The sequence below is a fragment of the Ostrea edulis genome, chromosome 1 (genome assembly GCF_947568905.1).
Source record: "Ostrea edulis chromosome 1, xbOstEdul1.1, whole genome shotgun sequence".
Classification (NCBI taxonomy): domain Eukaryota; kingdom Metazoa; phylum Mollusca; class Bivalvia; order Ostreida; family Ostreidae; genus Ostrea; species Ostrea edulis.
Genome location: NC_079164.1, coordinates 80,070,941 through 80,088,385, shown reverse-complemented (window position 1 = coordinate 80,088,385; position 17,445 = coordinate 80,070,941). Strand labels below are relative to the sequence as shown.

The following is a 17,445-nucleotide window of genomic DNA, read 5'->3' as shown; positions in this document are numbered from 1 at the left end:
GGTCACATACATTAACCAATGACCTTCATATTTAATCAGTTGACCTAAACTGCATTTGGATTTAATTTAAACTTGTATATATCTTTATCTACTAACGAACCTGTGTATTTTTTTAAAAATCACATATTGCTGTGGTTTATATATATTATAGTTTATATATGATTGCGCCCATGACAAAAGGTCCTTATGGCATATTCAAGAGAACAAAGAAATAATGTCACAAAGATTTGATGTTACGTAGGCCTAGCGCCATACGTAAAGATGCATATATCCCTATGTACACGCACATGATTCAAAACCACGTGTTAGATTTAGGCTAGTATGCACGCTTTAAACCAAACCAAAAAGACAATTTGGAAACAATACACAGGTTTGGATAAAATATTTATAGAATTTGTGATATTTAAGAATCTGAATGTTCCACGTCGGTTTCTTTCGGCAGCGGACCGGCAAAAATAAAACATGTAGGTAACAGCAGATATAGCAGCGTAAATCCATGAAGGTTCATCTAAGATTGTGTTATTTCTTTGAACAATTAATCCTGAATGAATCTGAGGTAAAAAAAAAAAAAAATTCATAATTTTCAATACAAAAGTTGAATCCACTTTCTAAAAAATTCATGATCCGCCTCGACTGCAATATTTACACTGTCAAGTCGATGTTAAGGTAGTACTCTACATCGTCATAATGGCTGACTTTTCCTTTTCCATTTAAATACCTAGCCGAGTAGCTCAGTAGGTTAGAATACCGACTGCTGATCTGTAGATCGCAGGTTCGAGTACAGTAGGGGTTTTAAATTTTTTTCAGATTACCTTCTACTAAAACTGTATTTTTTGACAAAATAAAGTAAATTTGAAAATTTGAAAATTCAAAATATTTTTGTACATATCCTACACTTTTCATCTACATCAAATTTCTCTGGTGTAGCATACCTCCTTAAACAGAAGATTTGTGATACATCCCCCAATTTATTAGGTTATACCCTATCATAATTCATTATACATAATTTACAGACTAGTAAACAGTCATGAAGAACTGGAATATTTTTGGGTTTAGTATATTCTGTATGAAAAATCTGTGCGTCTGGTAATCCTATTTATAAATCCAAGAGAGATAATGCTGAGACAATAACTTAGTTACTGAGGTACCCCACAGGAAAATGAAAGGTGAAAATAACGAACATCGAACATTGATCAATCTCCTAAATCCCGTAAGCAATTAAATAGATAGTTGGTCAAACACGGACCCCCGGACACTGAACTGATGTGTTAATTTAACCAAATATGAAAAGTTCACTTGCTATTCACATGTTTATTAAACAATTATTACCAGATGCAAATATATCACATTAGGCAGCAGATTTGAAGTCAAATTGTGCAATCTTCGTAACATGATATGTAGGATTTATATCGTTTTCCGGTTTTATAAATTCATTTGAAGCCGACATTAGGGGTCTTCGGAAGATGAATAAGTTATTAACACATTTACAGTCATTGGTCTAAATTTGAGAGTTTCTGACACATATTAGGCCTATAATTTTCCAAGGGGGGGGGGGGGGGGGCAGCTGGAGGGGATGTTCGGGATAAAAAGAAATTAAAAATACGCAGAGGAATTTCGAATAATTATTGACAAGCAATCAAAAAAAAAAAAACCCACCCCAAATGCATGGCTATAAGAATTGAAACCTAAATAGTGTTATCATTTCCTAACTTCGAATGCAAAATCTAAGGGGGGGGGGGGGGGGGGGGGGGAGGGGGGGGGTAAAAACAAAGAAAAAAAAGAAAAAATTAACTTATCAAAAATAGGACACCTTCCCCTCACCACCGCCATCCTGGTTCTACATGCCTGGTTTTAAGAGTATAATTTAGGAAACATTGATTATGATATCGAAAACAAATACTCACTGAAAATAGAGAAATTGATTTTTTGATACATAGGCTACATGTAAGATGTTGGAATAAGTAGGCCTCAAGTATTTCTATATCGAAATCTCTATGAAGTGTATTGTTTTATTACATTTAAAATATGGATGTGGTCTAAAGTACATGAATTACAGAATTTGTAATTGGAAAACGTGTGTGCTATACCCATAGTGTAATGATATAGGGATGGGATATTTGTTAGAGGATCTACCAACAAAATACCCCCCCCCCCCCCCCCCCCTTCTCATCAGAACAACAATCCACATCGTTAGGTATACAATATTTTGAAATATGAATTGCATTATAATAGAAATTACATTAACCATTTGATAGAAGATAAATTATTTCAGTGAGAATGAAATACTTTGAATACACAAAAAGTGTGTCACAATGCATGTTGAGTATGACGCAATATATGAGGTGAACATGTGACGTCAGCATTGATACTGATTGAGTGTAGAACATGATTTAGATATTCTTTGGGTTTTTTTTAATGAGAAACAAGTGTTCTACACTAGACATACTTAGAATCTTATTTACCGGTGTTTACTATTAATTTACTAGATCTGTCATTGGGGACAGTTTGTATGAATTTGGAATGATTAAATGGACTCTAACTCTACTATTAACTAACATATCAAATTTAATTTACAGAAAAATAGGCTAATCTCTACACCACCTTTCAAGTTTCCTGTTAAATGAATTTCTTACTGACCATCCAGAATTTGTTATGTTGTCTGCAAAGTGATATTCATTCATTTCTTCCTTTAATTCTAGAGAGTTCACATCAAGGGGGGTAATAATTGTGTAAAATAGTAGGCCCTAGTGTAGAGTTTTGAGGGGTTTTACAAAAAAGGGTAAATTGTTTAACTGTATTTATTTACTATATTTGTAGTATAAATAACTGTCTTAAAAACGGCATGTAGAATTAATGTCAGCCCTGCTGCGTTTCAGAGAAAATAGTGTCTGAAAAGAAGTCATAAATGCTCTTTTTCACCTTAATTTATGACTTATTCTTAAGAATAAGCAAGAAAATACACATTTTTTCAATCAGAAGTACAATAATCTAAGTGCCTTCTTGAAGTTCTATTCACTGTACATTGCTGGGAAATTGTTTTATTAGAAATATTTGTGAAAAGATTAAAAACTCAACATCTCATGATTTAACTGTGGGTACGGTCCGTTGCCATGGAAACACCATGCATGGTTCCAGTAATTTTCACTTTTTTAACATTGATTATCACCATACACAAAAGTGTGAGAGTTTCATTCAGATTTGTGATTTTTGCACTTTCCACTTTTTTAAAGAAAATTCTCAATGGTAACTGACAGCTTCTCTTAATCTGTCCAGGTACATGTATAAGCAGGTCTGTCTCCTATTGTCTAGTTATGCTATATGTGACCCTCTTTTATAGTTATGAAGATATTATGATCACAGTTTCAGCAAACCAAATATATTAAACTTCTGAAATTACATCTAATTACCTAATGAAAATTATTGATAACCAATTGATCCATATATCATAATGAAAAGGCTTAATTTATCTTTGCAAAAAATATACAAAAATAGGAAAATGGACAGTTTAAATCTCAATTGACCAGTATTGACCACTTAGGGAGTATTGACCGGGATGGTTAAAACCGCTGATTAAAACCGAGGGCGGTTTTAACCGCCCAACCCTGTGAATACCCCCACCTTAAATGGGGATTGGAATTACTATTTTATGTTTTGTTGTTTGCTATTATTAAGTAGAATGGTAGATAAAACTACTTTGTGTGCATAATGTCATAGTAGGCTCTATGTTGGACCATTGGTGATGAGATGTGATATCTTAATCTACAACCAGGCACCATTTCAGAGTTGCTCAAGAGAATCAACTACTGGTACTAGTACCAGTCATTGTTTTGCCTTTAATTTTGATAAGATCATGATCTAGTATTAAAAGATGTTATATTTTTAAAAGGATAATTTGAAATTCTGCCATGGCAAATTTTTACTTTGATGTTTAGGATTTATGAACACAATGGTGGTAGGTGTTCTGAATCTGCACTAAAGAAATTGCAAGAAGGGGTATTTCAGTTATAAAAAAATTCAGAAGAGATATATCATTATAAATTCCCAGTAATTTTATACTTTATTCTGCTGAGATAAGTCCACTCATGTTATATTTCCTGATCTATTGTTGATACTCCAAGAAGAATTTGTAATGTAATCTTTAGTTGGAATTTGAATATAGATCGAGAGCTCTAAGTAAGAAGGAATGCTTTTCTTAAAAATGAAGAATTTTTTCTATAGCCTTAAGGGTATTTCTGTGCTTTTCAGATATGATTGAAAAGATCAAAGATTATTTCTTCAAAGGTTTTAGCTACAGACTCATACATTATTTGATCCAAAGAAGATTTAATTGTAATATAAGGTACTATATTTATTATGATCATTTAAAAACTCAAGTGAATTGAAAAAAAAATTGAAAGGATTTTACAACTTTGTAGACTTTGTGAGGGTTAAATATATACATCTGTGTAGACTGGCTTATTCTGATGTCTGTTTTCTCCATCATTATCATCAATAGGGCTATCAGTGATATAAAATTCTATTTTTGTAGCATGATACAAGTAAAATGAATCATCTGTTCTACCTTAACTTGATAAATATTTATTATGATTCAAATTGTGTACTGTTTATTTAGAAAAATGTTGAAGCACCGGTTTGTACAATGTACTTATTATTTGAGCATATAATGTTATAGTTACAATTGTCTGAAGAGGAAGATAATTCCCAGGTTAGGATTACGGCGGAGACATGTAGACATCAATTTAGACGTACTTTTTAAAACTGCACAGGTAATAAAGGAAAAATACTAACATTTATACAAGCTATTGCTGATTTTTTAAAAATTAATTTTATAAAGTTACATTACATCTGTTAGTAGTTTAATATTTTAAAAAAAATGAGCTTAGTTTATTAAAATGAAACATTTACTCTGACAAGACAATTATAATTTTAGACAGAAGTACAGAATGGATGTTCTGGATCTGAAAACTTGAGAAGGACTTTGAAAATGAAATATCATTTGAATATCACAAGGTATATATTTGATATATTGACCTTTAGAACTACAAAATGTAAAACATGGATTAGGATGGTTTTTATGCCCCAAAAATTGAAAATTCATGTGAACATATACTGTTTTTGATTACTGTGGTTTGTAAGAGTGATGTTTTCTTACATAAAACAGATGTATTTCAAGAGAAATTGTGAGGATTTTAGATGAAGATGGTGTAAAAAGGAGAAAACAGAGAAGGCTGAGAAGGAGACAGTACTTCAGTAAGGTATGAAGGTGAAATAAATGGATCGTTCTAACTTATTTAAACTCTTTGGAATGAAAAAGGTGAAGATAACGAACAGTGATCGATCAAAAAAAAAAACTGCAAACAATACAAATCTGTGAAAAGGGTCTGAAGCATAGACCCCTGGAAATTCCAGAGATGGGATCAGGTGCCTAAAAGGAGTGAGTGGGCATCCTCTGTTGACCAGCCACATCCGCCATGTTTATGATAACAAATAGAAGTCAATGTCTGTAAACATGGTATTGTGGATGTTCACATTCAATTTTTCTTATTTAGATATTATGATCCTGAATCATGCATTGACCACTGTGTGGAAGTCACTAATAAGATTAATTAATAAATTTACTGGAGGGGAAAATCATGTTCAAATAGCATTAATTATATTTTCAGGGTCCAAATTTTGTATGGCATTTGGGTAAGTCTAACATGCTGTTATTAATTTTGTAGCTGGGGGGATAAGGATCTTGAGTTTATTTAGTTTTTAGTAATATGAAGAAAAATTGTGTTGCTATACTGATAAGGGTTTGAATATGAACATGAGCTTGTTTAGAATTTTTTAATATTGCTTCGGTAGCCTTCTAAGAAAGTTAAAATTCTTGAATAACAAATTAGTTTTAAAACAAAATAGAAACAAGTAGTTGTATCAGTCTTGTCAGGTGAAATGTCACATTTTCAATAAAATTGCTTTTACTGTAAGACACTGTAATATTTACTAATTTGAAAGATATTTTTCAGTATAATTGAATTTATTTATAATCTTTTCCACATGAAGGTTACTACACAGTACCACAATTTGAATAATATATTAGATAAAATTTGACATGTTTTCAGAGAAAAGGTTCATCAATTTCAGTTGTCTTTATTTTCAGAGATTATCAGAGTGTGACATGATAATTCTCTCCTAATGTGTACTATTACATCATTACATTATTGATAACAAGCAACAAAAAATCACAGATATAGGTAGATCCCTTTCCAAAATGACAGCAACTTTTTTAATGTTCAGAAAGCTCTAAACACTGCTCACTTAATAGTTCTAATTCCACTGTAGTTTTATGCTGTTAGATTGGTTTTCCTTTTGTTGTTAAATAGAATAAAGAAAATTAAACGCTATTGTATAGATTGTCAATAAAACTGATTTATACTATACATTGATATTTCAATGCTCTTGAACAATTGTTCAGAAAAGATATGGCAAGTTCCCAAAATTGAAAATTACACCTTCATATGATACAATTTTCTCAAAGTCCCTCAAATGTCTTAAGGTCCAAGAAAAAATATATTTTGTGGTTACCTGACTGACCTTAAATGTTCACTTTTCCCCATCAAATCCCAAAAATTGCATGCTTGCTAGATAGGTTTGTAAAGATGTACCAGTATATTGCAATACACAGAAAACTTACCACTTTCCAAAATTGTACTCTCTGTACATGTACCTGTGTTTCACAATGTGTTACAATTTAAGTAATTTATGTTTTTTGTTTGTAAACTTAAAGGTGATTTTCTTTAATTAAGTTTACTGTTTTATCGTGTTCAGAGCCTATTACATGTTTTATAATGTATTTGTGAATTGAAGAAATAATCTACACCTTATCCTTTCAAATTATGACAAAGAATTTCTCATTTCAGAACAGAAACTGCAAAATATACAATAAATTTTGGAAATTTTAAAATTGAAACACCGTGATACATATCCTGATACAGTCCCAGTATCATTATGTGTCATGATATACTAAGATATGAATTAGAATATCATTACACCCTTATTTTTCATTAGCATGTTATCAGTAAGCAAACATATTTTTTCTAATAGTATTCTCAGTTGTCTTTATAGAGCTTCCTTAAATTCCCATATACTGCTGTTGATCCATATACAAATGGACCTGGTACTAACTGTACAGAAATATTATGCACAAAGTGATGACTTTAGTTAATAATACTATGCATGGGGCAAAGTATAATAAGTGCTCATGCAAATGTTCATTTAATTTCATTTTGCATTACAGATGGATATGACAAACTTAAGCCATATGGAATTAGTATTCATGGCTGTATTGATGGGTAAGTTTTCATTTTATACCCCTTTGGCCTTGCATGAAAAATAGGGGTATATTGTGATGGGGTGTACGTCTTTCTGTCTGTAACACTTGGGAGTACCCATCTGTTATCTGCCACCATCACTGATAAAATTAAATGAGACTTTCACAGAATCCTTTTTAGATGGTGTACCTCCCATTTTTTGTTTCGATTGGAAGACATTTGAAGTTTCCCATAGCAAAACAAGGAAACTTTCATTTTTTTTGTAAAACATTGGGAGTACCCATCTCCTATTTTACGTTTTGATCGGACAGATATTTTGGCTTTCCGTTGGGGAAAAAATGGACTTTCTAATTTATATTTGTGTATTGGGGGTGGGTGGGGGTATCATTTTGTGAGCTCAGTGCTCACAGTGCCTCTAGTTAAGGAGTAGAATCAGAATATTTAGGGAATGTTTAATTATAGCTTGAACTTCAAAGTGAGAAAATAATAAATATTCCCTAAACTTCAATAAAAATTTATACTAATTTGGATTTCTTGGAATGGATTAGATTAACCTTGGAAGTTGTTTTAAGTTTATCGTCACCTTACCTGTAGGTAAATTTTGGATATTTTTTTTTTTGAAAAACAAAGAAATCTAATTTATGATAATGAAAAGTTCTTTTGGTATGCATTTACTCTTAGCAACTGAACACTTCAATTCCATTGGAATTTATTGAAATGCAGTATTTGGGGCCCTTTATGAAAATATGTATTTGGAATACTCTCTGAGGTATAATATTAACTGACAGGTATATTCAGAATAATACTTGACAATAAACCTACATGCTACTCAAAAATTCAAAATATTTTGATTCCATTTATTGAACAAATTTATCTCATTTGTATGAATTTTCTTTAATTACTTCTCCCTCCCTGGTAGGTTTCCAATTTTTAGTTGCCACGAAGGCAGATTTAATTTCACACACCCTTTCAATGTAAATTAATGTACCTGGTAAAACTATCATTATGCATGTCTAATTCCAGCATTTTGACCCTATTATGCAGTTGATAGTTGATACATTTACCTTATTTAATATTTCTTATTTTCACTGAAGAAATACATTTAATATGTACTTTGAAAATTCTATATTTTTATTTCAATAGATTTTCTCGGAGGTTAATATGGCTTGAGGCAGATATAACAAACAAGAGACCTGAGGTTATTGCTGAACATTATTTGAATGCTGTACATGATCTGAAAGGTAAATGCAATATTCACCATTCTCGCTGCATTATATATCTATATGCATTATATACATTTAATCTAGATGCTTGTGTTGCCAAGCAAATTATCCACAATAATAAAGTATCTAGATGGCTGAACCATTCCTTTCATATAATTGGTAGATATAAAAGTGAATTATGTGCTGTTACAATGTTCGTTGCGATAGTGGGGAATCCGGATTATTGGCGTCTGTATTAAACAGACGCCACTGTATATATTTGTGTTGTCAACTGGTTAACCGACAAACAATGTGAGTATCGGTTATTAAAACTGATACTCAGTTACTCAGATGTATAGACATTTTACATAGTAAATAACTTTTAAAGAAGTTTACTTATAAACATGCATGTTTTGCTTTTAAATGCAACCTAACGAATTTCATTTTATGTTTAGTCTTGAACTTCTACATCCCAAATTAAATTGCTTTGCTTTGATTGGTTCTTCAGTTTATTTTATACTAGTTTTAAAGACCGAGTTAATAATTACCTCATTTTTAAACCAGTGCTTGACAGCATTACAGGATAACAAGTTGCTGTCCCAGACCTTAAAAACAGGAAAAAGTTTAATAGAATGGTGGATTTTAAATCCTCAAAGTCTAAAATATATGACGTAGAATAAATAAACATGCAAAATAGCCAACCATTAAAATATCCCCAAAACAAATTTCTTTGTACCAGTATCAGAAATGATAGAATAAATACATGATTGTACAGAAATTGTGAAGACTACATAATACTTGTATTACAGTAACTATTCACTACTCAATGTTAAAAGGCAAAATGAAAACCATCCAAGTAACTGGGTACTCAATCGGAAAAGTAAGTGAGTAAACCGTTATTAAAAAATCATCACTTTTGACACCACTATCTCAAATACATGTACCATATCTCGAATACCATGGATATGTCAAAGTTATTTGAAAGTCTCAACCATTTATTCTTTAAGAATTTTACCTCGGATATCTAATATAATTATAGTGAAAAATAATACAAAATCAAATCTTGGTTAAATTCCTTTCATTGAAAAAATCTTATAAAAATGATATTACTTCTTTATGAAGAAGGATAATCTGTATGAATTTTATTCTTGTATTAAAAGGTTGTCCTCAAAAATTAAGAGCTGATCCAGGCACTGAAAATGGAATTATTTCCACTTTTCATGCTTTTCTCAAAAGAAATCGTAATGCAGTAACTCTGGGAAGCTCCACCTCAAATCAGGTGAGTATGGCATTGATTTAATGTATGAGGTTCATTCAATATTAAGTATATTTGCTTAATAGTTAATGATATCACTTACCTTATATACTCGCCTATAGGTCAGATTTTTGGGAGATAAAAATTGGTCCAAAACTCTACATCCGACTAATAGGCGAATCCTATAAAGATTAGCATTTTTCCGGACACCGTGATGTATAGTAGTTTTTTAACAACTCCGTACTGCAACGATTACCATGATTAACATTGACTGGAAATATTATATCATTGACGTATTCTAGGATTATATGCATAAAGTACAAGTATTTACATATTTTAATGATTTTATTCATCCGTTCATTTCACAAAATATTATTTGAAACAGAAGTGAAAACATTAGAGCATTGATCTCAAATTGTCAACTGATTCTTTAAAAAAAATTATACCGACTTATAAGCTGTTCAATGGCATATCCCTCCAAAATAGCCTACACAATATACAACCGACTTACAGGAGAACCAACCTATAGACGAGTATATAAGGTAACACTATTGATTTAGTTTATTTGCAAAACTTGTGTTTCACTGATATGTATAAATTCATTGTAGAGAATTGAGAGATTCTGGGGTCTACTGAGACAAATGAAAGCAGATTTTTGGATACATCATTTCAAGGTATAAAGCAATTACATTGTGATTGTACTGTTATACATTGTGACCTACATTTATTCATTCATCTATTTTACTTTTTATTCCCCGAGATTGAAGATCGGGGGGGGGGGGGGGGGGGGGGGGGGGGGGGGGGGCATATTGTTTTTGTCCTGTCTGTAATTCTGTCATTCTGTCTGAAACTTTAACCTTGCTAATAACTTTTGAACAGTAAGTGTTAGAGCTTTGATATTTCACATGCGTGTTCCTTGTGACAAGACCTTTCCGTGGGTACCAACATTTTTTACCCTGTGACCTTGGAGTTTGACCTACTTTTTGGAAACTTTAATCTTGCTAATAACTTTTGAACAATAAGTGATAGAGCTTTGATATTTCACATGAGTATTCCTTGTGACAAGACCTTTTTGTTGGTACTAAACCTTTTGTCCTTGACATTTGACCTACTTTAAAAAGAATTTGACATTGGTCATAACTTCTAAATGGTGAATATTAGAGCTTTCATATTGCACATAAGCATTTCTTGTAACAAGATCTTTCTTCTGGTACCAAGATATCTGTCCTTGTGACCTTGGCCATCTTCGGAATTGGCCATTATCGGGGGCATTTGTGTTTTACAAACACATCTTGTTACTTTTTTTAATGATAATTTATTATATGAATTAATATCCATCTACTGTTAGTTTTTTCAACACATGGAAATAATTTTGTTAAAAGGGATTGGTATATGAAGACCTGTTGAAGACAGGGGATCAATTACAAATGTAAGTACCTGTATAGTACTTTAAGTTCAGTTACATGTGTAAGTTAAAATGCTGTAACATTTTATTCTTATGTACTAGTATTTGTAAGAAAATGAATTTGGATGAATTAAAAACAGTGCAAAGACATTTCAATATAATTGAGTTTGTGCGTAACATTAACCTTCACCATCAATTTCAAACTATAATAATAGGCGGAGTTTCAGGAGTTAAAGATTAGTTTGCTAAGGTACCTTAATATAAATGAAAGTATATATCATATATGAAATCGACTGTTTCTCTACAAATAGAATATAGAGACTATTCTTTACTGAATATAAATACTAAATGGATGAGTCCCACACTAGTATAGTATTTGGCCTCTAATCAGGGTGCAAGGTCAATAACAGTTTGTTATTTTAATCTGAGAAATGATAAGTCTATAGGGTTTGATACTCCCAGAAATCCACAGTCAGGGCATTGAGTGTTTCAAAAACAGGTACAAGTAATATTATGTTGTAATCTGTTGAGAATATAATATTATAGAAAAATTTAGTCAGTGTCATGCATCACCGTTAAAACTACAGAAAGAAGGTTGGGCCTAATTTATATGAAAAATTTTAACTGTGACATTGTGCAAAAATAAAAATACCTTGAAATGGTAAAAATATATTAATTAGCATTTAAACTGTTTAAGAGTGTTGAAAACCATCCAAATTGACCTCAAGCATTTAGGTTTGTCGCTAGATGATATGGACAGCAAGGCGTAAACAAGTATATGTGTACATGTAAATGCATTGATCACAATGCACTTGTCAGCATCATAACATGACATCATCATTGTAAAATTTGACAGAATTCATGTGCAGTGAAAGGAAGGCCATGTATTTTAGCTCACCTGAGCTGAAAGCTCAAGTGACCTGTTCTGATCACATTTTATTTAGCATTCCTCTGTCTGTTTATCTGTAAACTCTTCACATTTTTTACTTCTTCTCAAGAACCACTGGGCAAATTTCAAATTATTTACAGATATTTTATAAACCATTGAATTTTATGCGTAACACTTGTTATATGCCATGAATTATTGATTTGAGAGGGTATGGACTTCTTTCCTCCCTTTGAGTAATTGAATGGCATGATTAATAGGTACCTCCTTAAATTTTCTTTTGCATGAACATGCACTTGAACGATACATTAGAAATATCGAAAATACAGTAGTGTGACAAAAATGTTACAGAACCTCAAGTTGCATCCACTAGAAGATGTAAGGAAAAACTGATGGCCCATACTTTTCTACGAAATAGTTAACAAACTCATTTTAAAAATGTATTGCTTAATTTTAATGCATGTAATTTTTTTTAGACTATGCATACAATATGTATATCTTCCAATGTTGAAGAAAGATATCAAAGAGATAATGGATTTGTGGAATAACCACTCAATTCGACGACAGAAATTGGGAGATACCATTCCAGGAATCCCAGAAATCCTGTATCAAAATCCAGAAATAGTTGGTAATAATGATTTCATATTTTTGTGGCAAAAATTGGTTCATTGGACATCCTTGGAAGGGTAGTACTTTCTTAGATCTGAAAGTTATAATGTTGGAGAACAATGCACTGCTGGCACACTATTAGGTCACCTTATTGGTGTGGTTGATCAAAAACTTTTGAATATTTCCAGCTTCTTCTGGAACTGCTGAATCATTTTCTTCCAGTTTTTGCTCATTGCATCGATTGATAAAGGGGAACAAAAAAATTGTGAATTTTATGATCCCCCAGGGCCTGAGGGTTGGGTTAAAACCATCACTGACACTTAGGTTTATTATTTGAACAAGACCTTAGCTGGTCTGTATTATATTGATGGTATTGTAAACAATGCTTATAAAAAAAACTTGGGCTTTTAAACTAACTAAAATAAAAACTGAGTAGAATTTTTGTTTTTCAAAATTGTAGTTACATTTATTAGACCCATGCTTGAATAAGCCTCTGTTGTTGTTTAGGATGGCTGCTCTAAACAAGATGCTGAAATTAAGCTTGAAAAAGCTTAACTAGCTGCTGCTCGAATTTGAACAGGACCCCCAATTTTTTGCATCTACAGAAATACTTTAATTGGAAACTGGTTGGAAAACTTTAAACTCCGGGTGCTATATTGCAAAAATGACTACTTTGTTCAAAATTCACAAAGGAGATGTTCCGGAATACTTGAGTAATATTTTCCCAAGCAAGCATGAAAATGTATCAAAATATAGTACCCAAACAGTTTATTGTTCCTAAATTATACTTTTTCAAAAAGTCCATCGTACCAAATACTGTGAAGCATTGGAATTTATTAAAAGAAGAAGCAAGAGAAGCCTTTTTAATTAATTCATACTGTAAAAACTTTAGTACCTGTACACAAGTCAGAAATCAGCCGACTTATTTTTCTTTTGGTCTGAATGCTATACAAACATCCAAACAAATTTATAATCCATTTTGTTCATGAGGTAAATGCGAAGATATTTATAATTTTGCTTGTAAAAAGATCCAAATGCTAAAAATAATCATTTTAACCACAAGTATATTCATGATGAATTGGTCACAATTGACACAAACTTGTATTATGGGGTGATATAAATTTGCCTCTACAAACTAATAACAATATTTTTTGGTGCTTTCCACAAATTTATTGATGAAACTTGTAGATTTTAAATTGCTATGTTATTGAATTTTTTTTTTACGTATATCACATGTTAAATTTACATTTCTATGTGTAATTTTGAATGACATATTGTTATATTTAAGGAGAGGAACCGGTCATTTGTAAAAACTAATTGTTTCCAATCTTTCTTATTCATTCCATAAAATATGTTCAAAACAGAACCAATCTAATTAAAATTAGATGTTGGATCCACTCGCATACTCGCTACACAAACATCTAACAACATCCCGTAGAGGGTCACGTCAGAGGTCAAATTCGATTGACCAATGAAATCACCGCTAGCAAAATCATTGAATGTTTGTTGAAGCCGATAAGTCTAGAGTGATACCGAATTTGACCTCTGATGTGACCCTCTATGGGATGTTTTTAGATGTTTGTGTAGCGAGTATGCAAGCGGATCCAACATCTAATTTTAATTAGATTGAAACAGAACAACCATCAAAGTAAATGCAATCTTTAAAAAATCTTCATTAGTCCTGCAGTCTCCTGGACATGAAGCAATCAAACTATTTTCATGATTGTAATAAGCAATGAGCATTTTACTAAAATTGTGAAATTCATGGACCCATGGTCAGGGGTTCTATTGATCATAGAGTAAAAGTGCATAAATTCTTTGGAACAGTATATTTAGCAGACAAATTAAGTGCATGATTTATAATGATGAACAAGGAGGCCTCTACCAAAATTGTGAAAATTCATGACCCCAAGTTGGAGTTCTGGGGCCTGCTTTACAAAACAACTAACGACAAATTCGCAAATTTTAAATTGTTTTACACACACAGTTATAACTTTAAATGAATAAATTAAAACGTGTCTGAGACTTAATTTTCAGCATTATTTTTCACTATTTTACATTGCAGTGAATGATCTAGCTTACAATAAACGAGAAAATTCCAGTGTGTAAAGTTTGTCATAAGTCGCAAGTTCTTTTGTAAAACGCGCCCCTGGTGTTAGGACAGGGCTCTATTTATGATGAGCTATCTTGTATTGAGAATGCATTAATTCTTTGAAAGCTCCTCACCTTCTAGGTATTTAGCAAACAAACTAATTCATACAAGTGCACAGATATGATGAGCAAGCTCTGAATTGGGGGCTCTGTTAAGGTGGGGCTCTATTACGATCACGTGGGAATTTTACTCTGCTGTAAGGGAAGTTATTCCCCTTTGTTATTCAACTATAATTAATCACTGTAAATAGTATAATTGATAGATAAATCGAATGAAAGAATTATGCTCAATTGTAACTGATAATAACCAGACTAAGAATTTTGTTGATCCCTGATCATCCTATTCCTCTTGTTTTGGGGCAACATCATCTGTCACTATTTTGTAAGTAAATTAGACATTCCTTGGATCCTTTACATGGTTGCTTTATACTCAGGTGACTGTCAAGGTCCTTCTGCCTCTTATTGTATTATTATAGAAACTTTATACTTATGATTCTCTCTTCCTTTTTTTTTTTAGGTTCATCACAATATGTGCATCTGGTTGATAGAGATATTGTCCCTCATTTACAGAGACTTGTTACTAATAATTATAAGGAGATTGACAAACATTTTATTGATGTTGCCTCTTCCATCTTGGATTTTTATGAACTGCCACATCCCGAGACCATAACTGACTGGACTACTGCCCGTGAATTGTATATATTTCTGAGCAATTGTATGCAGCAAATAGTAAATTAAACTGTAATAATTTTCAGACACGCTTATATTACTGTATTTTATATTCACACAGATGGTGTTGAGAGTAATTGTCAGTCTTAGCTGTTGTTTTTCTTGATCTTTTGTTTGTTTTTGAGGGGCGGGCGGGGATGATAATCTATCAATTAAATTGAATTGGCCTTATGTTGACAACCAAAAGAATGTAAGGATAAGAGCAATATTTTAGCTTTGATTCTGTGTTATGTAAACACAATCTAATTAAAATTAGATGTTAGATCCGCTCACATACTCGCTACACTAAGTGTAGCGAGTATGTGAGCGGATCTAACATCTAATTTTAATTAGATTGATGTAAACAAAGACTATAGTTTTTATGTAAACTAGCAAACCATTGGAACATTAATTTTGTAATTTAAAGCATCTTCATTTTGTACAATCACAAATTTTAACTTTTAAATGACACATTTTACTTAAAGTATACCCCAGATGCAATATATATATATAATAAACTTTGACCAATATCCACTTACTTTAAAAACTCCGTAAACAATAACACACCGCAATCTTTGTTTTCAAAACACATAATAAAATCCCTATAATAAGCTTCCGTCATGATGAATAGCCTTAATTTTTTCTGAAACCTTGTAAAACATATTGGACTGTAGATCTTAATTATCTATTCTAAAGTGAAAAACAAAATTTGGAGGAAAATCATGAATCAGTCCCTTTAAAGTCATAGGATAATCCAAGAACAGGGTTATAGGAATTCGTAAAAAAGTTATTGCAATTATCACAAACGTTTCTAATAAATTTGTCTTCATGTGATAATGTGTTATTTTGAAGTGTTTTTAAACTTAAAATAATCTAAAATTAAGTATTGATATACCAATTAAATACTTGTAAATAAATAATACAAATTTAATACTTAAATAAAATACATGTACATATTACTAACCAGCACCGCACGTTTCTATTACTGAAGTATAACCAGAGTTATCTTTCTTTAGAATAAGAGTTGTCTTTAGTGTTTAATTCATTCAAAACAAGTATAGGCAGATGACTAGTTTAGAGGTTATGCATTTTTTTCTGCTATGTTACCTACTTTCATCACCCATGAAACAACAATGAAAGCATTTTATTGTTTAAATGACCGTGGCAATGACATTTCTTGAAATTATATGTGAACTTGTATACAAACTAGGAAGAATCATATTAAAACTGGTGTCTGGCCCCTTCAGTTTTCCATAGTTTTCAACATAGACATCCGTTTTATGTCTATGTGTTCAAAAAACGTTTTTTAGGATCATCTTGATCTTAAAAGTGGAAAATTAAGACTTGCGGTACATATTATTTGCCTAAATGTATTTATGAGCTTCTAACAAGGAACAGTGTAGTAAACATGATAGTTGATTGATTTTTGTGGTTTTTCGCCACACTCAACAATTTTTCAGTTATATGGTGGCGCCCAGTTTTTATTGGTGCAAGAGAGAACCCAGATACAATGTACCTGGTAAGAGACCACCAACCTTCCGAAAGTAAACTGGGAAACTTTCTCACTTACTAGTGCAAGCGAGATTTAAACCTGTGCCAACCAGAGGCGAGAGAGAGGCCATATGAGAGTAAATTAAACTTGCCTACATACCAAATATCAAGGGCCCCAATGTCAAAAGACAAAAATTATGGTCCACACAAAAATTCTACTATTTGATCTTTAAATAAAAGGTCAAGGGTCAGCAACAATGGTACATGACACACTGTCTTATCATGGTATACCCACATACTAAATACCAAAGGCTTATGTCAAAAGACAAAAAAGTTATGGCCCAGACAAACTTTGTACGAGAGGCGGAAGAAGAATTCACACTGAAACAATATGTCCCCATTCTTGGAAGGGGAGACAATTATTA

The 17,445-nt window shown here is 31.9% G+C and overlaps 1 protein-coding gene across 1 annotated transcript in view; it reads left to right on the top strand.

Moving 5' to 3' along the window:
* LOC130054058 (uncharacterized) overlaps positions 1-15,709 on the top strand; it is a 1,204,346-nt gene extending 1,188,637 nt beyond the window's left edge. The window contains exons 2-13 of the mRNA XM_056162355.1: positions 2,487-4,339; positions 4,673-4,766; positions 4,931-5,010; positions 5,162-5,255; positions 5,664-5,688; positions 7,280-7,334; positions 8,457-8,554; positions 9,676-9,794; positions 10,379-10,444; positions 11,153-11,199; positions 12,538-12,689; positions 15,339-15,709. Of these exons, the coding sequence (XP_056018330.1) occupies positions 4,248-4,339; positions 4,673-4,766; positions 4,931-5,010; positions 5,162-5,255; positions 5,664-5,688; positions 7,280-7,334; positions 8,457-8,554; positions 9,676-9,794; positions 10,379-10,444; positions 11,153-11,199; positions 12,538-12,689; positions 15,339-15,559 (1,143 nt within the window). The 5' untranslated portion in view covers positions 2,487-4,247 and the 3' untranslated portion in view covers positions 15,560-15,709. The remainder of the gene's footprint in view (positions 1-2,486; positions 4,340-4,672; positions 4,767-4,930; positions 5,011-5,161; positions 5,256-5,663; positions 5,689-7,279; positions 7,335-8,456; positions 8,555-9,675; positions 9,795-10,378; positions 10,445-11,152; positions 11,200-12,537; positions 12,690-15,338) is intronic.
* The last annotated feature ends 1,736 nt before the right edge of the window (positions 15,710-17,445 follow it).